At 37.3% G+C, this 27,540-nt stretch overlaps 1 protein-coding gene across 1 annotated transcript; it reads right to left on the bottom strand.

The window, feature by feature from the left end:
• Positions 1-1,747: 1,747 nt before the first annotated feature.
• Positions 1,748-27,154, bottom strand: LOC114155279 (steroidogenic factor 1). The gene is made up of 7 exons (XM_028035090.1): positions 26,921-27,154; positions 25,051-25,169; positions 24,567-24,708; positions 23,213-23,868; positions 13,470-13,589; positions 6,775-6,922; positions 1,748-4,796 (listed from the first exon to the last, which is right to left on the bottom strand). Exons 1-7 carry the CDS (start codon positions 26,940-26,942, stop codon positions 4,543-4,545), a joined length of 1,461 nt encoding a protein of 486 aa, XP_027890891.1. The 5' UTR covers positions 26,943-27,154; the 3' UTR covers positions 1,748-4,542.
• Positions 27,155-27,540: the final 386 nt, after the last annotated feature.

Here is a 27,540-nt window from a genome sequence, read left to right as displayed (position 1 = left end):
AACACTGAAGGGCACAACAGAACTGCCCAGCTCACAATGAAGCCGGGCCGTCAATCTGAAAAACTTGTCCCACAAAACCTGTAGAGCCAAAACAAACATCTTCTGTGGCCAAGTTTAACTGGTCGAGCTAAAAGTAATCACTGATAATTGATTATCATTTGCAGTGATGTATTTGTGGACAAACCGCGTTGAAACACAAAGATTACCGATGGTGTCAGATTGTAGCCATGGTAACACAACAGTGAAACTATGAAGCTGATTCTTTGAACTTTTACTTCCTAAATCCTAAATTTATATATATATTTTTTAAACTTGTCTCTGCCCAATCAATAAAATCAGATATTGAAATATATCAGAAATATTCTCAATAAACAACGCTAACAATTTTAGATCTGCGGTTTGTGTTAAGCATTTAGAGGGGCCCGTGAAGGTCGAGGGTCCTAAGCAGCTGCTGAGTTTGGGCCAGAAAAAGAAAACCCTCAGAGAAAATGCAGTAATGAAAATTTTCTGACCCGTCTGGTCCTTCCTCTAGTTCTGGGTCTGGTCTCTGCCAGACATGAGAAGTCAGATGATACTGCTAATAGCAGCATCTCTGTTTAGGTGTGTGTGTGTGTGGGGGGGGGGGTGTATGGGTGTATGTATGTGTGCTTTTTCACTAAAACATGTTCTATTTTTGTTCCCGGAGCCTTGCTGTTTAATTATACACTACTTTAGATGACCTCTGTGAAAATGTTCAGGAAATGGCATCACAACCCTTTTCATATTGATGGGAAGCAAAAGTTCATCCTCCAAGGTCGATGCTAATGTGTTTGCTCCTGGTCTTTGTGCTAACACTGTCGCTATGCTTCAAATCTACCAAAGGTCCAATGTTTATAGAGTGAGTCTGACTTTGTGATGATCAGTAAAAGAACATCTGATAGCAGCAGCTGGCTGCCATTTTCCTCTAAGATCCTCTAAGCTGCAGTTTAAATGATTCTTTACACACAGATTTTCCACTTTGATTTTATCTTTGATCAGCAATAAATGTATCTAAATAAGGATTTTGCTGTGTGTCTGCTACACTTGAAGTTTGATATATAGACTTTTAGAACCTACAAGTGACTGGAGTTTTATTGTGTCCCCTGATAAAAATAAATAAGTAAAAAAAAAAAAAACTAGATATCCAGGCAGATGTTCTTTTTTTTTTAACCACGACTCTATTTAAGCATCTTACAGTGTTGCAAATTAAAAATCCCATAATGTCAGAGACTAAATTGAAAGAATTATTGTCATTTCTGTGAAACATGTGGAGCAGAGGTGTTGTGAACCGATCTGCAGACTCAGTCCAATAAAAGCCTTACTAAGTGCCCATGGGAAGCTTTGACGTGTTTGCAAAAACAATAATGAACACAGAACACAAGCTTTACTCTTTGTTGAATTTATTGATTTTTTGCTATTACAATAAAATATATCTAAAGAAAAATGTGTTCAATTTCTCTGTTCAGAGAAAAACATTTCAGTTTAAGATGGATTCACAAGAAAAAAGAACAAAGCGAGAACCAAAAACAATACCAAGAGAATCAGTTCCACAACAGTAGCGCTTAGACCTCAACATAAAGCAGATATTTTTTTTGTGTTGAATGTGTCCTCATATTGTAGTAGATATTCACTTCACAACATAAATATACTGTACAGAGTGTTGGCGGCTGTCTCCACTGGAAATCCAAGGTGCGTGGGCGTGCGTGTATGTGTGTGTGTGTTCAGGCAGTCACTGAATTAAGGCAGACGGAATGATTGTCTACAATATCTTGAAATGGCAAAAAAGGACTAATCTGACATGGCAACAGTAAGAAAGTTGAGCTGCACAATAATACAAACACCACTGTGTTTCTTTGTTTTCACTGACTCTGGTGACAGACGGGAGCAGAAAATATTGTCACTGTCGATTTGATTGGAGTGCTTTTAAATGTTTTTTTTTTATCTTTCCTTTTTTTAACACAACTTAGGAGACCAGTGTGGGACAAAACACAAGTTTAACAGAGTAAGTTCCACAAACAGAGGAGGGTTTTTGGGAAGGGAAGGTCGTGGCTGGTCGTGGGCTCACAAGTTCAGCCTCACTGTTTAATTGTTGTTTAATTTCAGTTTGCAACTGAGACGCTGAGTTCCAGTGATGGTGCTGGAACTTAAATCCAATCAGTGCAAACCGTGCATTTAATGAGTAATGATCACAGCGATAAAATCTGCAACTTTCTTTCACTTATTTCCTTGTTTTGAAAAGACCAAAGTTGTGCAAATTTATCGAGACTAACTAGCCTCCCATCAGCTACCTGGCTGCATCCTCCAAGGCAGAATAAAAATCCCAGATGAAAACTGGATCATCAAATATGATGAATGTTTTTGTCATTCTACAAACAGATCAAACAAACCATAAAACCCCTTTGTCAATCAGTAAAGTAGTGCAACCGGACAGATGGCCACACATTGCTGTATGTGACAGTGATAAAACAGTGAGCACCAGCTGATGGTAGTCATGGGGATGTGTTGCTGCCAAGTCTTCTGTCTTACAGGAAACTCATTTTTTATTCTGTTTGTTTTGATGTGCCAATTTAAACTATTCCTCCAACCACATAGAAAGATTAATGAGATTGGTTAAAAAAAAGCTATTATATTGTCATGATGAGGTCACCTGCTGACAAAAACGGGCTAAATTTGGAAGAACTAGTGGTATACTGGTATAGTATTCTTCAGCAGGGAAAGATAAGGTAGAGTGTTTTGGAAGATGGATGGAGCTCATTAAAAAAACTGCTGGAGAAACAAACCATGATCAAATGAAGCTCAACCTCTCCTCCCAGCAAGAAACCCAGCTGAGGTCACAGCCAGAGCTGCAGTGGATTGGCACTGTCATGTATGACTTTGAATGGCCCAGTCAAAGCCCAGATCTAAATCTACTTGAGGATCTGTGAAACTACAAGTGTACTGTTCACAGAAGTACAGACATCAGGAGAGCAGTGAATGTGGGTAAGGTCAGAGGTCACCCTGAGGCATGGCTGTTTAGTCTTTTTAATGCGTTTTGTTGCTGTAAAGCAAACAGGAAGCCAGATTTAGTCAACGTTCACACAGAAGAGTCCATCTTTGCTTTGGTGTCATCAAACATCATCATTTCTGAGGTCCAGTTGCTTTCAGGACTCAATTAATAAACTGTGTAAATAAGAAGGAGTCAATATGTGGCCAAACAACCCCCTTCACCCCGACCCATCTGTGCAGTCAGGGAAAACTGAAGGATGCCCATTTCCACAACCTGTCTTTACTGTTCGCATCTTTAAACTGCTGCCTTTTTAATCTTCTGTCTCCTCACATTTGCTCATAATTCTATTTTATGTTCTTGACTAGCGCATAGTTTTTATATCTGACCAAACATTACTGTTTTCTTAATTTCCTTCAACTTAGCTTTATTTAATTAGTGTCCAGTTTCTTCCTCTTTTTTCACTTTTCTTTGTCTGCGTTTTGATGTTTGGTTCAATAGGAATGTTTTCCATTAAGAAAAGTTTTGGATAGATAATGTTTTAAATAAATAGATGAAAACTCAACTCTACAGAACATGATGAAGCTTTTACATTTAGGCTGCCTGTAGAGTTGAAGATATTAAGTGCATTCCTTCCTGGTCTGACTAGACCAGTGTGGCATCTTATTTTAAAGTATGTTTAAAAATTGGACACAAACGTCACACAGTCCATCTTCAGTTTTTTTTTTTTCTTTTTTGTTTTTTTTTTCTACTTTGGCAAATATTTAATTTACAGCCTCCAGGCCTGTAAAAAGGGATGAGATTCTATAAAGCTTAAAAACTTCTCACAGGAGTAAGGTGTGTGACATTTACATTTTTGATTGTCACAATGATCAGCACCTCTCTGAAGTCCTTGATGCTTTATATTTTTTACAACAATTATAAAGTCTGTTTTTTACTTAAATAAAATAATCTATGTTCCGCATTGCACCCAGAACAAGCTTCCTTATAGGAGACATTGTTGCAGGCAACTGCGATTTCTGAAGGAAGGAAACAAAATGTGTTGTGAAAAGGCCTGGAAAACAGGCAGACCTCCAGCCAGTTAGCAGAGGAGTTCCCAGCTGAAACTCAGAGGCATCAGGAAGTGGGAACTTACAGGTAACTGCAAAGCTGCAAACAGACATCAGCTCTGCAGCTCTGTGGAATGTACAATAAGTTTAACGCGTTATTCATGTTTATTCTGACTTCCCTCATAAACCCAATTTCAGATGTTTGTAATAAGAGTAGAAAATCCAGTTTTAAGGTCATGTTAAAGTAGCTGTGCAGGATATGAAGATGGAAACATTCAAAACCTTTAAATTCCAAACATCTGAAACATCTTTTTGTCTTTCAACCTTAGGAAAAGTCCTAACAAAGATGACCCAGTGTGAAGCCTTTTCACCTTTTATTTTTCATTCCCATACACATTCTCACACACAGGCACATGCACACACACGCACACACACCTCCTCATGCAGAAATGTAACACTTGGTGGTAGAATGTTGGTGTGTGTGTGTATTGTTCACACACACGCTCTCTTAGCGTGTAGCATCTCAATGAGCAGGTTGTTGCAGGTCACCTCTCCGCTCAGGTGCATGAAGCACAGGTAGTCCTCAGCCTGTGTGCTGAGGGAGCGCAGGTCAGGCAGCTGGACCACCAGCTGGCTGAACTTCTCCTGAAACTGAGGGTAGGTGGACAGGATGTACTCCAGCAGAGCCCCGTTCACCTGCTCCTGCACGCCCTCAACGAAGGCCTGGTTCTCCAGCAGCTTTACGTCTGTAGAGACACAGAGGACAAATGGAACTCTCTGGAAGCTCTGACAGGAAGAGATCAATAGTATCGTATAGTGCTGCCAATCAATTAAAAAATTGTATTTGATTAATCATACTGAAGCAATCTGATTAATCACTCTTAATCACTATGCCTAAATTTGTGAGTTTGAAATATAAATATACACACAGTTTTGCTTATTACAGGAATAGTGCCCTGGGCACGCCTCTCTTTCTGCTGAACTCCAGCAGATTCATTTGTTATATGTCATATTAATGCATTAAAATTTTCAGATTTATTGCCTGCGTTGACGTGTTAACATTGACAACCAAAATTGATGTTCATCAGATTTGTCTAAAATTGATTTGACAGAGAATTTTATAGAAATAGAAACACTGGCAATTAGAATAGTTACAAGAATTTATGGGAAGATGTTATGATATCACTTTTATTGGAGTACCAGTAAGAAAAGTAAGAATTAGTATATTTCAATCAAGCAGGAAAACAGATATAAAACTATATGCACCAAATGCCTGTGTCCCTGCTTGATAACGTTGTGGTTGATATAATTTGTGTGTATTAGTTTGACTTAAAGCCCAGTAAGATAAACCCACCTTCACTAAATCCATTCCAAACAAATATTCTGTTTAAACTGTGACATTGTTACAGTTTGGGCCATCATGCTGGTACCCTACTAACAGTTTAAGCTTTAATCAGTTAAGCATTTTATGTCATAAAAGAATATAATTTCTCAGTGCGTGTCTCTGTGTGTTTGTCTTTTCGTGTAGTGTAGGTGCGCGTGTGTGTGTCTGCGCCTGTGTGTGTGTACGTGTTCTTGTATTTGATACATTGTAAGGACCATTTTCCTGACATACCGCACTGTGGGGACCGACTGTTTCCTATGGGACCCAAAGCCCGGACTATGGATTAGATTTAGAGAATTAAGTATTAGTTAAGGGTAGGGTCTGGAATATACTAGTACTGACTTGGATTAGGAAAAATATCGGGATTAGACGTAGATGCAGTTAATAAAATGAACAGAAGTAAATGCAAAGTCTTAATATGGATAGAAATCCAAATGTGTGTGTGTGTGTGTGTAAATGTGTGTGGGCGTGTGCAGTAGGGGTGTGCGTGTGTGTGTGTGAGAGACAATAGCCTTGCCCTGCCACTGAATAGCATTCAGCATCAGCTGAGCCCATCTCAGAGAATCCATTCACGCAGTAATTAAATGTTTTGAATCCATGCTCTGAATCATCTTTTCAAACTGCTTAAGGGCAATTAAATTACCCCCAACAAATCTGACTCTGAGGATGAGGATGAGGGAGAGCAAGAGCGTGAGCAAAGAAGCTGCTGGCAAAGACAGCAAATATTTTCTGTGTATAACGAGTGCTCTCCCTGTTCAAAAGCTCTTTGTTCCCTGTTTTGCCAGCACTGAACAGGAAACACTTCTGGGAATCTGGCGAGCCACATCTATGCTCTCTCCATCTGCACAAGCCACTACATGAATGTCAGTCTTGCTATCAAATGATAGACCCATCCATTACTCTTCTTTTGAATGCCATTAGTGGACAATGGATAAGGTTGCTTTTGTTAATATTGCCTTTGTCAAGCTTAAAAATTTAATTAAGTGAACTTATTGTGGGGAGAGAGGCCATGTTGGAAAACACTTAGATTAATAGGAAGCACAGATTATCTGCATTTGTGACATTTTTTTATTAGGATGTCAGTGTTGCTATTCAAATGCTGCATCTGTACGGCAATGCCGACCCAAGAACTCGACGAATTTGCATCAAGCATTTTTTTCTTAATTCATAATTTTTACACAGGCCTTTTATAGCAATATGCAGAACAAGAAAATCCTCAATAAATATGAATACTACATTTCAATAATCGGGATGCATATAACTAATATTTTGATGTATCTGTTGCTAAACATGACCTATGCTTCTTCCAGTGATGAAAGGTGATCTAGAGAGTGACTTACTGGGGTTGAACAGAAGGAGGAACTTGAGACAGGCCATCTCCCTGCGGTCCACCTGCAGCACCCGCAGCCTCGCTGCAAGCTCCTGACCTCTCTGGACCAGACTGGACAGTGTTGTCTCTCCTTGTGACAAAATTGAGGACATTTCAATCTGCAAGAATATGGAAAAAGGAATTTCTTTGTTATTAGCTCATTTTCATGTTTTTGTGCACCTGAGCTTTTGTTTGGACTTACAAGTGAAATATGAAGTAGGCCTGTCACCGCAACAAATTTGGCCGTACGATAAATTGTCCCAGTAATTATAACTATTGCGATAAACAATAACATTGTTGTTTTGAGACCATTTTCATGTAATATATTCACAATGGCATATCAATATATTAGATTTTACTTTCATAAAGTCTAATAAACTGTAATTCAGTAAAGAATATCAAGCTCTGTAAATGGAAGATATTTTAAACATCCAAAATAAAACATAGCAATAAAAAAACTATAAATAAAACTGAAATAAAATTTACTTAGAACCAAAATAATGGATAACATGTATTATGAAGTCTCTGTAAAGAAAATTACCCTTCAAAAAATATTCACTGTCAGAATAGACATTATTTTGCTCATTTTAATTTATCATGCAATTCATTGATTATGATATTTACATGGCTTTATCTAAACTGCTATTTAGGAAAACTTTAGAAGTTCATGCTGGAACCTTTTATGTTATATAGTAAACAAATAATTGTGCTTTTCATAAATACACTTGTGTACTTTTTGTTTTCTACTGTATATGTTGAATGTAAACAATTTCAACAGTACTAAGATTTTTTTTGCAGAAATATTTTTAAATGTACTCATAAAACATACTCAAGTTATTTTTCATATAATTTTCATTGATTAACACAGCCCACAATGAAAATATGGCTCTAATATTTTGGCAATTCGTACTAGAGAATAGTAATCATAGTTACATTGACTCAGTATCTGCTGTGTGTCATACAGCTATGACAGTTGCTCTCAATGGACCATTTAATTGAATCTGATGAATATATAGTGTGAACAGAAACAACATTCTTGACCGTCATATTGCTTATTGGGGCCTGCCATGCAAAGCAATGGCAGGAACCTATTGCTATTCTCCCAACAAAGTGTCTCTTTATAATTGGGGCCTGCCATATTGTCGGAGAGAAGTGTCTCTTTAATATTCTTCTTTATTTTTCTTCCGTCACCGTTAATGTGGCTCATACCGCTGGGTGCACACATACAAATGAGGTATCAAAACGTGCAGAAAATTCACGCCATTATTGCTATTACTTTTGGTGGGATTTGGGGTTAACGTGGCGACATAATTCGCAAAAAACTACGAAAAAAATCCCATTATAAGTCAATGGGAAAAATCCTAGAAATACCCTATTTTTGAGGATTTGCTGTGTCGTCACAAATTCACCTAGAAATGCCATTCAAATTTCATTTTGTAGATACGTCTGTGATCTCTTCGAAAGTGAAGACGGCTCGTCGATACCAGTTACGGTTTGTCCACAATTTGTCTCTAAGCGACCCAAAGTTTCTCATTTTTCCTCAAATTAGAGTGAGAGCAGACCTCGGTTCAGATGTGGGCACAACATTTCTTTCTCTCATCGCTGTAAATGCTCTGAGTGAGGTACAGATATGAATCTCGGGACTATCGCAGAAGACCCATAGGCCTCTCATACGCTCCAAACGCTTTTCGAATATGTATTACGGTTCCCGAACAGGAAGGATTTGTTTCCAATGCTGTTTTTCAGTAAAACGTGTTTGCTCAAACACACATTTGTGTGTTTCAGAGCTCAGAGCTCACACCTGCTGAGACCATTATTTACCATAGCAACGGAACTCAAGAGGCTATTGGCTGCTGGTTAGGACTACAAATACGCATCGTTGTAGTTCTATCTATCCTCAGTTGAAACAGATCAGGACTGAACTGGCCTTTACAACTAATTGCTGCTATGGGCTGTATATAACTGATTTAACTCAGTAACTGTTACACATGGGATTAGTTTGTCCCTTTGAAATGAAGCATACTAAAAATTTCAAAATAAAAGCCTTGAATATTTTTACATCATGTAATTGCTCTTTTTGGCTTTATTTGACTTTTTCATCCAAAGCACTCTTACACGTGGTATTAGTTCAGAACTTTAAAATGAAGCATACTGAAAATTTCAAAATAAAAGCCTTGAATATTTTTACATCATGTAATTGCTCTTTTTGGCTTTATTTGACTTTTTCATCCAAAGCACTGTTACACATGGTATTAGTTTGTCCCTTTGAAATGAAGCATACTGAAAATTTCAAAATAAAAGCCTTGCATATTTTTACATGACGTAATTGCTCTTTTTGGCTTTATTTGACTTTTTCATCCAAAGCACTCTTACACGTGGTATTAGTTCAGAACGTTAAAATGAGGCATACTGAAAATTTCAAAATAAAAGCCTTGAATATTTTTACATGACGTAATTGCTGTTTTTGGCTTTATTTGACTTTTTCATCAAAAGCACTCTTACACGTGGTATTACTTCGGAACTTTAAAATGAAGCATACTGAAAATTTCAAAATAAAAGCCTTGAATATTTTTACATCAGCTACTTGCGTTTTGAGCATTATGTAACTATTTTAACCCAAGGACTATTACGCATGGGATTAGTTTGGCCCTTTGAAATGAAGTTTAACAAAACTTCCAAAATAAAAGCCTTGACAACATTTTAAATCGTACCGAATGGTGCGCGTCCGCCTCGCTTAACGTTCTTGCGGTTCTCCGCGTGCCACTGATTACGTTGCGGCGTTCTTTAGCGTCGACGCCGATTTGTGGCGTGACGACGCCGGGCCCGAGCCCGACGGGCGCGCCTCGGCAGGCCCCGGCTAAATTTCTTCCGAAATTTTCTAGTTCTTTATTTTTCTTCCGTAACCGTTAATGTGGCTCATACCGCTGGGTGCACACCTACAAATGAGGTATCAAAACGTGCAGAAAATTCACGCCATTGGAGCTATTACTTTTGGTGGGATTTGGGCTTAACGTGGCGACATAATTCGCAAAAAACTACGAAAAAAAACCCATTATAAGTCAATGGGAAAAATCCTGGAAATACCCTATTTTTGAGGATTTTCTGTGTCGTCACAAATTCACCTAGAAATGCCATTCAAATTTCATTTTGTAGATACGTCTGTGATCTCTTCGAAAGTGAAGACGGCTCGTCGATACCAGTTACGGTTTGTCCACAATTTGCCTCTAAGCGACCCAAAGTTTCTCATTTTTCCTAAAGTTAGAGTGCGTCTCTCGCTGATTAGAGTGAGAGATCAAGACAACTTTTTCAACCCAAATCATTTTTGAAATCGCCATCACGCCCACAAATATCGCACGATTGGTATCAAAATCGGTCCTGACATTGATACGCCTGTCTGCTCCGGTAAAATGTTTTCGAAATTTATCTAGACCGTACGGTTTTCTGTCACGGTGCTTCAGAGCAAAGTCATGCGACAGGATTTTCTGAGGCTCTCAGGCTCTTTCACTAACAGTTCACACCTTGGTGTGAAACTTATTTAACATAGCAACGGAACTCAAGAGGCTATTGGCTGGTGATTAGGACTACAAATACGCATCACTGTAGTTCTAACTATAGTGAAACCCTCAGTTGAAACAGATCAGGACTGAACTGGCCTTTAGAACTAATTGCTGCTATGGGCTGTATATAACTGATTTAACTCAGCAACTGTTACACATGGGATTAGTTTGGAACTTTAAAATTAAGCATATTGAAAATTTCAAAATAAAAGCCTTGAATATTTTTACATCAGGTAATTGCTGTTTTTGGCTTTATATGACTTTTTCATCCAAAGCACTGTTACACATGGTATTAGTTTGGCCCTTTGAAATGAAGCTTAACAAAAATTTCAAAATAAAAGCCTTGAATATTTTTACATCATGTAATTGCTCTTTTTGGCTTTATTTGACTTTTTCATCCAAAGCACTCTTACACGTGGTATTAGTTCAGAACTTTAAAATGAAGCATACTGAAAATTTCAAAATAAAAGCCTTGAATATTTTTACATCATGTAATTGCTCTTTTTGGCTTTATTTGACTTTTTCATCCAAAGCACTGTTACACATGGTATTAGTTTGGCCCTTTGAAATGAAGCATACTGAAAATTTCAAAATAAAAGCCTTGAATATTTTTACATGATGTAATTGCTCTTTTTGGCTTTATTTGACTTTTTCATCCAAAGCACTCTTACACGTGGTATTAGTTCAGAACTTTAAAATGAAGCATACTGAAAATTTCAAAATAAAAGCCTTGAATATTTTTACATCAGCTACTTGTGTTTTGAGCATTATATAACTATTTTAACCCAAGGACTATTACGCATGGGATTAGTTTGGCCCTTTGAAATGAAGTTTAACAAAACTTCCAAAATAAAAGCCTTGACAACATTTTAAATCGTACTGAATGGTGCACGTCCGCCTTACTTAACGTTCTTGTGGTTCTCCGCATGCTACTGATTACGTTGCGGCGTTCTTTAGCGTCGATGCCAATTTGTAGCGTGACAACGCCGGGCCCAAACCCGACGGGTGCGCCTTGGCAGGCCCCGGCTAAATTTCTTCCGAAATTTTCTAGTTAATTCATTATAATTTGACTAGTTGTTAAGAAGTAAGAAAACTGTAAAAGTATGTTTCTAGCAATATAATTAACGGCTTAATTTACGGATGAAATGATACAAAGTCAATTACGAAGTCAATAGGAAAATAGGCAAGATGTGAGAATCAGGCTAAAAAACAAGAGGAGTGAATCTGTAAACCAGGCCATAGGTCAGATGTAAATGATATGCATCATACAATTTTAGATTAACTTTTATTTCATTGCTGTTTTTCGATATTGTTCTGAAGACTTTGTGGCTGATAATCTGTCTGAGTAGCTTCTGACTAAATTCTCAGACAGTTCTAATTACAGTCCTTTTGTTTAACAAGTGGTGGAAGAAGAAGCTGTACAGGGTGATTATTTCTTTAACATCCCACCACACCACTGGTTAGAACTTCCTTACTTCTAGCCCTACTGTGAACTGTGTTCCTTTTTTCGGGCAGAAGCAATACGCAGCTGCAGATCAGTTGTTTGGTTATTTCACAAAATGTATCGATGCCAAAAATAAATAGATAAAAAATATACTTTCAACTACTTAGGGAATGCATCACTAGTTAGATACAGCAATGCAACTTCAGCTAATAAGGTCCTAGGTGCTTATTGTGAATTTTGATGTCTTCAGGGTTTCATCTATACTGTAATTCCTAGTTATTTAACAGGTTTTCTATGGCTTTCAGTGGAAAGACAACTGTAAGTTTGCAAGTATTATTGCAATAATACTTGCAAGTATTATTTCAGCTTGTCCATCAGATGACAAAGTGTACTTTGGGCAAAACAAGTTTCCCACCAATACATTGTACTGGTGTGTGAATGGTTCATAATGGTAAAGTGAGTTGATGCTCTGTATAACTAGAGCAAAACTGTATCATTTCTGTCCATGTAGTACCTAAAACTTAATTTTGCTCAGCAAAATTACAAATTGAATCCTAAATTATTAGAAACTTTTTAAACTACTTTGAATAATTAATGGATGTTACTATACTGTTTAATAACTAGTATCAATTGGAATGTACTGTATGTGGGATTGGACTGAAATAACTTTTTTGTAAAGTGCCTTGATATGAAATGGTACTAGATAAATAAACTGACCTGAACTGAAATTGAATTAAATACATATCAGAGTATTTCTACCAGTGAAAAAGGTGAGGGGGGTCAGCTTTCCTTCCAGAACTACACACTCTATAAAAAGTGTGTCTTTCATCAAGTAAGTTCAGGGGCTGACACATTTAAAAATATATTGTCTTCATTAAGCTTTGGGTCTGAAACGAACAAGCATAAAGATCTTGGTAATGTTTTAGTAAATCTAATTACTTGTTTTTTTTCCTTTTTTGGATGGAGAGCAAATAAATAATGGTAAACAATTTATTAATAATTGGAGGATATGCAGATGCGGAGTTACAATGAATACATGTGTATAATTACCATTGGTCTGTTTTTTAGTTTATTTTTTCTAACATTATACTATTGCATAATGAGAAAGCAGCAGAATCTACATGCTAACATACCCAGTTTTGCTTAAGTAACAGATCAGCAGCAGGAAAGACCTGAGGTTCTAGTAGCTTTTTCACTGTGATACCTAACAGGAATTTAGTTAAAAGGTAAATGGAAATGTCCAATTAAGGTAATAATGTTTCACAGTATTATAATCATCTGCACAATTTTATAATTGCTGCATTAATTTATTTAATTGTCTTTTTATTCTGTGTTTTTATTGTCTTGACTTAGTTTTTTTTGTAATTCGTCAATTAGTGTATACAGAACAAACACTACAGACTAAAAAAAGAGAAAATGGTCTACAAAATAAATAACTGAATAAAAGAACAAATAACATCAACAAAATTAAATAAACAAGCAAACAAACAACAATAAAAACAACCGAAAAAATTGCTTAGAAACTATTTCTTTTTGATAAATCAAGGCTGTAGTGTACTTCTTCTGCTGCTGCTGCAGTGCAGTTGTCACTGAAGTGCTGTTAAAGCTTAGTAAGTGAGGCAGACGGTTTATGTGCTGCTGGGAAGTTGAGCGAGGGAGTGTTACCTCCTGGCCAGTCACCAGCAGGATACTGTCTTCCTTTCCATGTTGAACTTGTCTGAAAATGTGATCCAGGACCAGGAGTTCCGACCAGCAGTTGTGAAGCAGCTTCATTTGATCTCCCACCTTCAGAAAATAGAGAAGAGGGGGAAAAACATATCATTTTCACTTCATTTTAAGCAACTCAGTACATCTCTCTTTTAAATGCCATTCTATAAAATCCCATAGATAATCCTAACTTTATGGTGAAGTTACTTTCCTTTATTTTCTGTCATTACAGAAAACATTTCAACATGCGGCTGTAAAATACTGTGAAAACTCCCACAGAGGCAGGCGATCATAAAGCAGTGAAATAGAGGTGGTACTTGTGTGTGTTGTCCCATGTTGTGTATTTACAAGCACATCTTTGACCTCGTCAACCTGCTAACCCTAACAGTCCCACCTTGAACAGTCACATCTGTTCTGTTCTATTTGGGGGGGATGAGTGTGTGTTCCTAGATTAACTTCACCCCACCGCAGTATTGACAGTAAAGTGAAGGACACGGCAGACAGTAATTCTGAAGCCGCAGCTGCTAATAGGCCCAGACACACATTTATCTAACACAAGCTGACAGAATTACTGTTCATCTGAATGAAACTATATATCACTGGCAGTGAAGATGGTCCAATCTTCTGTGCTGCACTCATCTAGGCCGGTGAAGTGGTGGGGGTCTGCATGTGTGGTGATAAAAGGAAGGGGTTAAGGAAGCAAGAGGTCTTGGTGACCTCCTGTGCTTCCTCTCCAAAAGGAGTTGGAGGCAGCAGCCAAAGACATACTTGGAAAAAAAACCCCTCAAACATACAAGAAGCAGGGTTCAGAAGGGTTTCATTTTGTTACCCACATGAAATGTTATTTTTCTGATTCTCCATGTTTGATCCATGTTAAACAGGATTCAAATACATATCAAATAGCCTACTGAGCAAGTGGCATGATTTACCATGCACACAGATTTTTATGAAACACAATTTCTCAGGAAAATATGCCTGATTTATGTCTCTTTAAGAAGTTCATGCTCTTTCTGACACTCTGTCATCACCAAGTCCGCAGTAAAAAAAAAGCTCCTCCATTCTGCTGTTTGTAGCTCTTCTTAGGAGCATTGTTTTGAGAAGTCGTTCCTATGATGAGTTCAGCAAATGCAGTCATCATAGGAGTGCTGACTAGCCAGCAGCAATTAGGTGTTTGCTAATTGCTGCTGGCTAGTCTGGAGGAGCTAATTGATGGTGTCATGGGGGAGGGCTACTCTATGAGGTAGAAGCTTGGAAGCTGCAGCTCAGAGGAGGATCTGTGTGGAAAAGGCAGCGCTGGGTGACAGCAAGCATTTAGGCACCTCTGAACAGTTGCCACCGGAGATTAAAAGAAAGAATCAAGAATTAAAGCAACACTTCAGATGAGTTTTTGCTGAGGGAATAACATTATAATACAATGTAAAGCTAAAAAAGCTGATATTACATAATAATACCCTTCAAACTAATTTCTTCCTGCAAAAATAAATATAACAAATTCTAACATTTGTCAGAATGATCACACATTTTCATTCTTTCTTTTAGCAAAAGATATTCCTTTAAGACTTTAAAATGTGTTTTGTCTTGTGTGATTCTGCAGCAGACCGCACTTTCTAAAAAACCTGAAATGAACAGCATGCTCACATAATTCTGCAGAGATGTGGAGGAGGTTGTGTTGATATGCTGCAGCCAGCCACATCGTGGCTAAAAAGCTAGCCCTGCATAGACAGTGAGTGGAGCTGAAAGGGTCACTGAGGTGTTCCTACCCTCTGCCCAGGAGGTGTTTCAGGGCTGCAGCAAGAACAGCACTCCAAATATCACCAAAGACTCCTCACACACTCCCCATCAACTTTTTGAAGTGCTGCCAACAATACTGTATAATCAAAAGCAAAATCAACTCAGTGATACACAGCTTTCAGCCTTCAACTGTTAAAATGCTCAACTGCGGTTCGGACTACGAGGCTGATCATTACTGCTCTTGTTTCATAGGTTTTATCTGTTTGGAGTTTGGGGGGGTTCAATTATAAATTACAAATAAATTTAAAAAATAATGTTATATCTAAAATAACACCTGCATTTTGCACAAATATACACAATACACACACACACACACACACACACACACACACATATATATATATATATATATATATACAGTATATATAAATTAAAATTAGCTCAATAATCTCCCTTTGTGTGATTTATTGTTTTTCTCTTTCTAAATAAAACTGGATGATAAATATCTGCAGTCTGTTGCTTTGTTTTCAACTAGACCTTTTTTTGTAGGATAATTTTGTTTACAGAGACTTCATAATTAATTTTATTTGTTTATTCTGGATATTTAAAATGTCTTCCAGTTCCAATATTAAATGATCATTATAATTTCAAGTTTATTTATCTTTGAGAATGTGGTCTTGCATTATTATGCCATTACCATTAGGTTACTTGCAGAGAGTCTCAAAATAACAAGATTATTCTTTATCGCAATAACTTCTGGGACAATTTATCATCCAGTAAAATGTTGCTATAGTGATGGGTCCAGGTACCCATTCTCTTTAATCCCTCATCATGCCTCCGTTGATGTGGCTGTACTGGTGAGTGCAATGCTGCAAGAGAGTTATGATGTTTCATTACATCTTGCGTTATGCAAATAAAATCTATGTCTGATAGTAAAAATGCAGTGTGTCATTAAAGGGTAAGTACATAAAGCTAAGTCTGGTAACCTGTGTAATAAACAACCAACCTTATCTCCTCAGACATCATTCTGGTGGAGCAGGTGATCCTAAGACCAGTCAGTAAGGACAGACAAACAGCACCACTGAGGAACTGCAGCGAAAAGTAGTTTCCATTTTGCAAACTATTTAACAATGTAGGCAAGCACGAAGTAAAGCTGCAGTGAGAGCTCACATTCCCCCGTTATCATCTGCATGGAATGTAATTATCCAGCACAGGGAAAAAGTCATTTCAACAGGCTCTTCTTGGTAAAATACACACAGCTTTATTCTCACAGCTTTGACCATCGACTGTGCATATAAGCAGCCTGGCTCTCAACAGGCACGACTTACAAGGGTTTAAAAGAAGATTCCGAGTAAGCAAAACTTTTACTTATTTCTTAATCTACAAAACATTTCTAAATTTAAAGATAATGAGCAAACAAAAGTGTGACTATCACTGCAAAAATAAATTAAATGGGTCCTAAGTGGTTAATATATCTGCAGTGAGGAATAGTATTTTATTGGAAGGTTCCGGTTCCATCTAACCTCGGATCAATAAACAACTAAATCTATAAATTTAACCTTAACTTTTTTATGTCACCTGTGTATAATTATAGATTCTCCTGCTCTTAGTAATATCCTTTATTGTCCCTGGCAAAACATACACAGGATCTAATCTCTTGTGTCAAAGTCACACGGAGGACATGAAGGTATCATTAGTATAATTATTATAATAGTATTTTATCATAAACAAGATAAAGACGACTGTGACTGATTTAGCAGCATCAGAATCTTTCTTCCAGAGATAATCACTGCAGATACACTGCAAACACAACAATGGAGCACAAATCAGGCAACAGCAGACAACTCAGGCCTTAGATTAAAGAGACTCATACTTTTCCACACCACCTTACAAAGCATTATGTCAAAACTCTGCCTCATGCTTCAGTAGCTTGGGACAGGAAACGTGAAATTACAGTACAGTAAATACACAGGAGAGTAAACATTACACCGATTTCTGCTTAGCCACTGTGTTTCTTTCCCTGACGTTTAGCATGCAGGAAGATATCCCTTCAACACATTCACAACAAAGATACCTTGTGCAACAACTATCAGAAGGTGCAACAACTATCAGCCCCAACACAATGTGAACTTTGTTTCTGAGACAAGGAACACACAAAAGTTGCAACTAAACACTATAATCCCTGTGAGAGTACTGAGAAAATCACACTTCCATCAATGTCTTCCTCCATTCTGGACATCGGGAATGAGTAATTCATTATTTTACGTATGTATTTATTATCAGGTGAAAACTGTTGAGAAACTGAATGATGACAGTTTCAAATATGTCGCTGCCAGCATCAATAAAAGACCTAGCTGATTTGTATGGTATAGTTGCCATAGAAACTAGATGTGGTTATTCTGAAAGAGTGGAACAGAGATGAAAAAAGAAGCAAAATTAAATAATTTTGCACACTGCCTTCCCCTCAAGAGTTCAAATCCTGTTTGCTCACATGTTCAGAAAAAAAACTGATACATTTAAACATCTATTATTTAAAAAAAACACACAAGCAATAAATAAACTAACATTTAAGAGTAATAATCATGTGGACTCCCAATATTAGATGAAGAAAACGAGCAAAGCTAAACAATCAAATAGCTTCAAGTTGGGCAAAATGTTTGAAAAAATGACTTCTTCATTCTAACCTTCTCTCAGCCTTGTGTGTGTGATGAGCCTGTGTTGAGAGCTTGGTGTACATGCAGCGCTGCAGTTCGCTGACAGACTGCTCACAGAATACTTTTATCGTAAAAATGTGGAAAACACCCCAGATCTGTAGATGCTGACCAAAACATGATGTATCACGTGGACACCCGTATGTACTTGATGTTCACTGTATGCATATCTCCATATCATTACCTGTTTTTCTGTTTGTTGTTTTAGGAATTTTACCAATACACACTATAATAATATTTTTGTTGTTGTTCGTTTGATTTGTTAGATGCTTATATTTTAAAGACAAGCTTTGTAATCTCCAGGGATCCAAGTGATCCATGTGTCCTGAATCAAACAGGGGTTTCAACAAATGACTCCAGTGATCTGACTCCAAGGTAAACAAAAGAAGCAACATTTCAAAATAAAAAAAACAACAACACACTTTAAGAATTATAATAACTGAAGGCTATCGTAGTGATTTTGATTCTGCAGACTGATCAAATCTTTCAAGGTTTATAATACAGTCTGCAGCGTGAGCAATGGTGTCCTGCATGTTGAACATGAAGGCATCATTTCACATCACTAATTAAAGTGAACATGTACACTGTGTTTTATGCAGAAAAGAGTCAACATTTTCTCTCCAAGACAGGACCTGGGCAACGTGTGTGTGTGGGTGTGTGTGTATTGGTGCAGGCACACCCCAGCTGTTATGGACACAAACAGCAGAGGTGTTTCCATTGGCTGTAAAATTGCACGAATTGGAGTTAAAAGATAAATTCGCTTAATGGAAAGACAGCAGTTTAGAAAAACTCAAGCTTTCCGCTAGAAGGTTTTCGCACTAGGATAAGGTGGTTTTTCAGTTGTAACAAAATTTGTGTATTTTTCAAAACTACAAAACACTTATTTCGCATTACACAAGTCGTGATCAACAACCAGATGTTACTACGTGAAGAAAAGACAAATATGACAGGAAGTGGTTGGAGGATGGCGGTACTCATCACGTGAACAAATTTATTCACATGTAATTTTAAAGGTGTTTCTTATTTAATGGAAACACTACAATTGCTAAATTGTGTTTTTTCAACATTAGCAGAATATTGGCAAAGCTGTGAGTACATTTGTGATGGAAACAGCAGTTGTGTTGCTGAAGGCCCAGCTACAGAAATGATGATGGTTGGAAGGTCCATGATTATTTCTGGTGACAACAACAATAGTCTGGTAAGGAGACAGTCAAGCAGAGTGACTATGAACTGCTTGGAAGATGATACGACAATATGGGAACCTGGTGAGACTAATCAGGAGAATGGAGAGAACCTACTAGTGGTTACTAGATTCATTCACACATTCACACATAGTAGGTGGGACAAATTTCTAGCTCCTGAGCCACTGCCAACTCATCATAATAAACCAAAAATTAAATACTAACACCAAAAAAGGAAACTAAATGAATATAAATAAAAAGTTAATACAATAACGAATTAATGCACATGTATGGAACAACATTAATGACAAATTGCAACCCAAAGACAATCCAAATACTTCATACCCAAAACACAAAGACCCTCAGATCATAATAGACAGTCATTGTGACGACTTCTCTGTACATGTTAAACTTGACTGAAAAGACTTCTTCGCTTTACACCTTAACAATTTCAACTGAACAGATTGAGGTTTTTTTTTAAGTTTAGCTTACCTCCTCACCAGAGTTGGGTTTAATCAGAAGATCTAAAAAGGTTTTTGAAATGTCTGAAATTACTTGGTCTGAAGAGATTGCCCTTCAGTCAAAAACTGAGACTCATTTTGCTTCTTAAAGAATGAACAGGAACTAAATGTCAGCTAATTTAGTAATTGAATGTATACAGACTCTAAAACATGACATTTACTGAAAGAACAACACTGTCAGAGCAGATTATAAGCCAACTCTGCATTATATATATATATATATATATATATATATATATATATATATATATATATATATATATATATATATTTATATATATATACACACACATTTTGCATTTACTATAAAAAAATTCATCAAAACTCATTAAGTAGTTGTATTAGCTGAAAATGGTTCAAATTCTGCAAGTTAAATTTCTTAGTAAGCACCTTTAACGATCCAATTATTAATAAAAAAATAAAAAATCAGATCAGCTCTCCACTGTATAGATGCGAAGTCGAGCAAAACGGGTTAAGCTTTTTAAATGTTGATGCTAGAAGGATTTTAATAGCAGCAGATGAATTCTGTGCCACAAATGATCAAGAGTTCACTACAGGAATACTCTTATTGCACTTCCTGCACCATAAAGTTTATTTTCCTCATTAAAAAAGAAGCTCAAACAGTTGGTTTTTTGTTTGTTTGTGTTTTTTTTTTTTTTTTGCATTTTCCTATAAAGTTCTAATATTATACAAAATGAGCTTAAGTGGTTCAATAAAATATTTGCAGAATGTGCCAGTTTGTTTTTTTATCTAATTTAATGACTAATCATCAGAATAGTCAATATAATACTTGACTGCTAAAATAACAGTTAACTGCAGCCCTAGATTTGTGTCTATTCTACACAAGGATAATTCTCTTTTTTTGTCCCTGCTCTGGTGGTCTTGCCTAATCTGTCAGATTAGGCAGATTAGGCAATCAAATCGATTAAGTTGATTAATGGTGGCTGTTGTGTAAGATAATATCTTGCTTACACACTCTTCACACAGCCACCAACATTAAATATGAACTATTAATTTAAAGACAATCAGCTAATTTAGATTTAGCTGGAATTTGTGACTTTTGTGTTTATTTGTCCAAGGACAGCACAAAATTCACTCCTGACCCAGATCTCTAATTTTGGCACTAACGCTTCCCCTGCTATAGTGATATTTATAATTTCAGTGAATGTTTTACAGTACATTTCTTTGACAACAGTGTCAGTATTAAATATGGATAAAAAGAAAATGCTGTTGCTGCACTCACAGCTGCAAAATTGCGGCAACTTTGTCTGTAATAATACAAAAGAGTTGCCAGAGACAGACGTCATTAAGAGGCATAAAAAGATCTGATCAGATCAATGCTAAAGCAGCTTCTTCTGAAGTCTTATTTTTTAGATGAAGTGCAAATATAATAATAATAATAATTATTATTATTATTATTATTATTATTATTATTATTTATTTTATTTTTTTTAATTTTTGTTTTACTTACCAAAAATAAATTTATGGTAAGTAAAACACATTATTATGCATCAAGCTTTATGTTATAATGGCTATTGTGGATGCAAATTACTTTAAATCAAGTAATATGTAACCTTTGCATTTCTTGTGCTTATTAATGATTATTGAGAGTCATACCAAAAAGAATTAAGGAGTGATTATTATGACATTGAATATAACCAAATATTTACATTCAATGTCTCTGCAGGCACATCTTCTGTCCCTTCATTTCTTGGTGTGCCTCTTGAAAATCTTAAATTTTGATGAGCTGGGAAGCCATCCCTCCCTTAACCACACAAACATTTGGGAAAATTAGAAAAAGCAGGGATAAGGAAGAAAACGGAAATTAGACATGGGTTTTTCTCTTTTGGTTACCATTTAAAAAATAAAAACTAACATTTTTATTTGAAGAGAATCCACAATCATGGAGGGAGTTTCATAAAGTAATCATTTGTCTTCCTAAATATTAGAGTTCCTCAATGACCTAAACTTTATTTTTCTGTTTCTAAAATATATACTAATCAACCAGCTCTTTAACATTTAGTTCAATGCATCTAGAAGTACACAATAATTAGTTTCAAGCAAGTGCCCTGCACTGAAAGGAAAATGCAACATAACTTTCAAGTAGCAGAAGAGCAGAACTTTCCTTTAAATTTTGATAATTTATATAGTTCCAATTCCTGGGTCTTGTCTGCATTGTTGCATCTCATCAACAATGCACTTTACAACTGAAACAAAAATCTAATTTACTGTATATTCAGAAGAGCATATAAAATCAATCAAATCTTACAGCAAATGTGCTCTGAGTGAACCTGAGAGGAGTCCAGTTGTTGATGAGACAGCACAGAGCTTCACCAAGTGGCATCAAGGCCTATCCGTAGCTTGACCGTTTACTTAGCTGAGGAGATCTGACCAGAGCAATAACTGCTGTTTGTCTACACCGGAAAGATCACGTCATGTAAACTGATAGGTGGCACATTTCAATTGACAGTCATAAATGTAGAAACAACAGATCTGGAAATTCATCTGCTTTAAGGGATGTATGAGCTGCCATAAACTGTGGACGCCACTTCGCTCACCGTCCTTACAAGGATGAAGGTATTCCAACATTCTCCTACAACACAAGCTATTCGCTCCTCATAGTTGGCGCAATTTGCCTTTAAAGACTGAAATGGCAAACATAATGCTGACTAGTCTGAGCATAGAGCAAAAATTTCAGTGACCAGGGTTATAGTGGGCAGTGTTGTTATTTTTCTGCATCTCTATGTTTGGCACTAAATACCAATTATGTTTTTTGTGTTCACTAATTTTTTTTTTTTTTTTTACCAATTACCAAAATGTAATTTTATAAAGTTAGAGCACATCTTCCTCACCACAAAACCCTTCACATCACTACCAACTCTCTCTCAATTTCATTTCTTTTTAGAAAAGCCAATCTAATGTGACCATGATGTTCTCAGAGTTTTAATGGAATTAAATTGTAATATTGAAAAAGTTAATTGAAATTTTACAAAAATGTCAATTAAATTTGAAATTTTAATTTTCATGTCGTCTCCTGAGTAGAAATAAGTATTGATGTTTCCTTTTAAATTATGCATTGCCAAATGTTTGTTCATATTAACTGTTATCAGGAGGCTTTTTCAAAAGTTGTGTTGGGTGAAAAATGATTTGGTGAATCACATCCAAGTGATTTGGAGTAATTTGATTACTCCAAATCACTCCATTAAGGAATGGTGAATGGTTCATTAAGGAAAAACTATGGATTTGAAAATCCTAAATTACATAAAATGTACAAAACGCAAAAATAATCAAACAGCATAATAGCACACAAAATTACAAAGTACCTTCCGATGTAAGACACAGTACCACAGCGGTAAGCACCACTCCTTGTCACCAAACACACACTTGAAGAAAGCAACAGATAAAAAAGATAACATCAAACTGAACTGGACCAAAGACTTTTTTAAAAACCAGTCAGATTTGTATTGCAACATCTTTCTGAATTTGCAAAGGTCAACCTTACAGTCATCTCTGTTTTAGGTGAGTGCAAGCATGCTTGTGAAATGCTAAAGACTCACCCTCAATTCCTTGAAGAAGATGCAGCTCCGAGCCCATTCCACGATGGAGAAGAGGGTCTGATCCGCCATGCGGCACATCAGGCTGAAGGTGCTGGGCTTGTCAATCCGGCCCTTGCCGTTCTGCTCCTGCTGCAGGTGAGCCACAATCTTGTTCTGCACCACCAACTCGTCTGGGTCGCAGCGGAGCAGCTCCAGCACCAGCGGTGGCAGGCTGGGCGGCTGAGGAGAGGCTGAGGGGTAGACCTCTGGGTAGGGGTATCCTGTGATGGACTCGGGGGAGCTGGTGTAGTCTGGGCACTCAGCTTTAATTGCCCTGTTGGGGAATGCTGTGTACTGGTACTGGGGAGTCAGGGGCACATGGGACTGCATGGCCATGCCCAGTGACGTAGGTCCATAGAGGTTGGCCTCGTAGTCTGTAGAGGTGATGGAGCTCGGGGTGGACGGCAGAAGACTTTTAGAGATGGTGGGCAGAGCATGTAGGGGGCCAGTAAAGCTGTAGTCAGTCTGCAGAGGGGAGGCCGGTGGGGGGGCCGAGGTCTCCAGCTTGAACCCGTTGGATCGTATCAAAGCCTTTTTCTGCTGCTTCAAGGCCCTGTCTCTCTTGTACATGGGGCCAAACTTGTTCCTCCCCCCACGCATGCGATCTGCACGTACAGCTATCACACAAGACACAAGAGCAGAAAATGGAGTTCCAGGTAAAGCCATTTTTCTGACACACAGTTTTTGTAAAAGTAGAGCTTTTAAAGCTCAGCTGGAACCAACAAAAACAAGCTAACTGAAAGCTCTGGTTTCAGCTACATCTAGAGTTATTCTCATGGAGTAAATGACAGACATGATGGTCTTCCTTGCTTCCCTTTTAGGGATAAGAAGAATCCCCTTAGAGTCTGTGAGCAGCTCTACTCCTTCTTCCCTGGGGAGTCTCCAGAGTTTTATCAGTAAGTAAAAGAATGTGTGTTTTTTTTTTCTGCTACGGAAGCAGGTGCTTTCCTTTTACTGCTGTCTGGGAATTAATCTCATCCAATGTGTGTATGTGTGTGTGGGGGGGTGGGCGTGTGTGTGTGTGTGTGGGGGGGGGGGGGGGGGGGGGGGGGGGGGGGTAGGCTATAACTAAAGCCACCAGGCAACAAGAAGGAAATAATTTAAGTCACAAGACCACATAGCTAAAATTAATTTAAAATATCACAAACTGGAAGATGGAATTACATTACTGGACTTATTCTGGTAATTGTATTATTCTAGTAACTAATAATAAAGAGTAAGAATAGAAAAAATAATTTTCTTTTCTTATTTTTCTTTTTTAATTTATTATTATTATTATTATTATTATTACTGAGGGCAGTAAATATGGACATACCTTCAAGGCGCATCCCTACGTTGAGGCATTTTTGGAAGCGGCAGAACGGACACCTCTTCCGCTGGGTCTTGTCTATCTTACACTCCTGGTTTTCCGCACATGTGTACCTCTTGCTGTTCTGCACGGTCCGCTTGAAGAAACCCTGAACACAGACGGAACACGAGAATGAGGAGAAGAGACGGCAGAAGAAATGAAGCGCTGGGCCCGAACAGCATCTCAACTGCGGTCAAAAAATAGCTCCACATATTAAGCGTTCCAACCGTTGTTTTTTTTTTTTTTTCGTTTAATTTAAAGCAAAATTGGTTAATTAATAAACAAGACGAAGTAGCAGTTTAAAGAAAATGTATTTAGGATGTGAAGGAGACCGATGGGGATGGGGGGGTGGGGTGTCATGTTTCATCATATTAGTCGTCAGTGAATCTGAACGAGCATTTAGAGCCCAGCTCAGTGCGGACTGACACTGGGAGCTATAGAGCTGTCCTACCTTGCAGCTTTCGCAGGTGAGCAGACCGTAGTGGTATCCGGACACTTTGTCTCCGCACACAGGACACAGCTCTTCCAGGTCATCATCGTATGTGTATTCCATCACCTTCAAAGTCACGCCTGGATTACCGCAAGCACACATACAAAGAAAATCATAATTGACCAAGAAATTATATATATATATATATATATATATATATATATATATATATGCGGCTGTTGCATTTTAATTATTTGGCGAAATAATTTGACCTAATCATGGCCTACTGTAGCGTTATTTTTTTTATTTATAATTACTTTCTTTTTTCTTTTCTTTCTTTTTTTTTTTTTACCTAATTCAACGATCTAGGTTGGCTTTCAATATTCGGCTTATAATTTTAACACAAGTAAAAAAAACATACCACTTAATTCATAACTTAAATTGGTTGTAATATTTGTTTCGTTAACTCGAACTTCATGCACACCTATTGTGCTTTTAAAGCTTACGCAGTTACAGCACTTTTTTCTATTTATTTAATTTTTTAAGGAAGACTAATCTATTTTCTATTACTAATAATATTTTATATAATATAAGCAGATTGGAAACATTGTCATTTCGATGGAAATTGTTCGACCCTATGGATGCAGATCCTAAGCAGTTATTTAATAATATAGCCTGCAAATTGTTCTTTGTTGTTAAACTGATTTCTAGTTATTATGACGGTTCTATACATTTTCAAGAGACATATAGTTTATCACAGGGGCTAAATTAAGACGTTACATTTTAAAAAGCATTCATTCTTTTCACGTAATTTAACATAGCGGCTCAAACAAGACACCTTTTTTTCCCCCTCCACAAGTTTCCGCCTGTAAGCGTCTCACAGTTAGCCAGGCTGAGGTTCCCGCTCGGTGTCCGGGCCAGAGCAGCGGGAACGGCCGTGTGTTAATGGGACCGCGGCCGAGGTATCGGTCGTTCAAATGTGACCGACCTCCAGCACACCAAAGACAATATGACAGATGAGAAAATTAAAAAAAAGTAAAAAAAAAAGCTAAGCCAGCTAAGTGAAATAAATTGCAGGGTTAATGTATTCCGCAGCAGCTGAGCACGCGGACCAACAGTCGGTACCGGAGAGCGCGCGCTCTACAGGGCGGACAAGAGGAGCTTCACAGAGAGACGCTGCTGGGCTTCAAATGATTAAGATCAACCAGTAAACTTCCTCTTATTATGAATATCATTATTATTATTATTACTATTATTGTTGTCGTTGTTATTGGTAGCAGTAATATTAATTACAAAATGAGGCTCAGAGTTTTATTTGCAATATTCTTAAGTGTTTTTTAATTATTTAATTCTATACTTTCTATCCAAACATAACTATTAATATGTATTTTACTATATATCTTTTTAACGTCTAGTGCATATAAGTTTGTCATGTGCATTTGTGATTATTAATTTACTTTTTTGATGCTATTCTAGAATATGACAAATGATCATTTCCGTCATTATAAATCGTCGTGTTGGTACAATATCTATCTATCTATCTATCTATCTATCTATCTTATTGTGTAGTTATTTTATTTTAGAAACATTTTTCATAATTGTTTTAACAATTATATTCCACCCAGTCAAATCCTTGATTCTGAAAATTCCAATAATTAGTTTATTTCATTTTTGAGCTATTTTCCACTTTGTGTGAAAAAGTTTGGTATAATATATTTTTTTTAAAAAACTATATGAGCGATTTTAATTAAAGAATTGGAGACGTCGCTCCTATATTAGCCTATCAGGTTGATGTACCGAGTTCTTGACTGGGACGGTAACCGAACAGGAACACACTCCATCAAGGTGATGGCAGCCGGTATAGAACATGCAGAGCAGGAACTGGTCTTACCGTGAGCCTTGTCTCCCAGCATCTGAGCTACAGACAGCCGCCAGTCACAGAAGATTGTCTAATTAAACCAAAGACTGAATGTACTGTGTGCTGCTGCAGCCTCGCGCAGGCTGCTTAAGGAGGAAAAAGACCAAGATAACTCCAGGTGGACTCTGTCTAAACCTTTGCTGCTGTCGGAGCCGGTGTGTCCAACTGTAGTCTGTATGTGCGCCGGTGATCATTAACGAACACAGAGTGAAACTCCTTGGCTCTGATCGCTCTTTACTGGCCTTCCCTTATGGCCAAAGTTAAGTTCCTTTGCTGCCATTGGCTAACGCAGTGTCACGTGACGGATGCTCGCTGCCTCCTCAGAGAAAAATGCCTGGACAGGAGGAGCGGAGCCGCGCAGACGGAGGAGTCACTCTGTCCATGCACACGTTAGGCTGTTGTCAGGCAGGCTTTAAACTCGGGGAATTAGCAGTCAAATTAGATGGTTACAGTGTGGTTATAATAATAATAATAATAATAATAATAATAATAATAATAATAATACTTTTTTTTTTTTTTACAAACGATTGACACAGTATAGGCCATTTCAGGTCAGTGTGTGTGTGTGTGTGTGTGTGTGTGTGTTTAACTAG

Source organism: Xiphophorus couchianus, chromosome 12, assembly GCF_001444195.1.
Source record: "Xiphophorus couchianus chromosome 12, X_couchianus-1.0, whole genome shotgun sequence".
Classification (NCBI taxonomy): Eukaryota; Metazoa; Chordata; class Actinopteri; order Cyprinodontiformes; family Poeciliidae; genus Xiphophorus; species Xiphophorus couchianus.
This window is presented reverse-complemented; position numbering and strand designations above follow the sequence as displayed.

What these genes read in the sequence shown, in the direction of transcription:
- LOC114155279 (XM_028035090.1), bottom strand. Translation starts at nt 26,942, where the DNA reads ATGCTGGGAGACAAGGCTCACG. An exon ending in CGTAGGGATGCGCCTTGAAG is followed by an intron (nt 23,869 to 24,566) that starts GTATGTCCATAT and finishes CTTGTGTGATAG; the next exon opens with CTGTACGTGCAGATCGCATG. An exon ending in TCTTCTTCAAGGAATTGAGG is followed by an intron (nt 13,590 to 23,212) that starts GTGAGTCTTTAG and finishes TATTTTCTGAAG; the next exon opens with GTGGGAGATCAAATGAAGCT.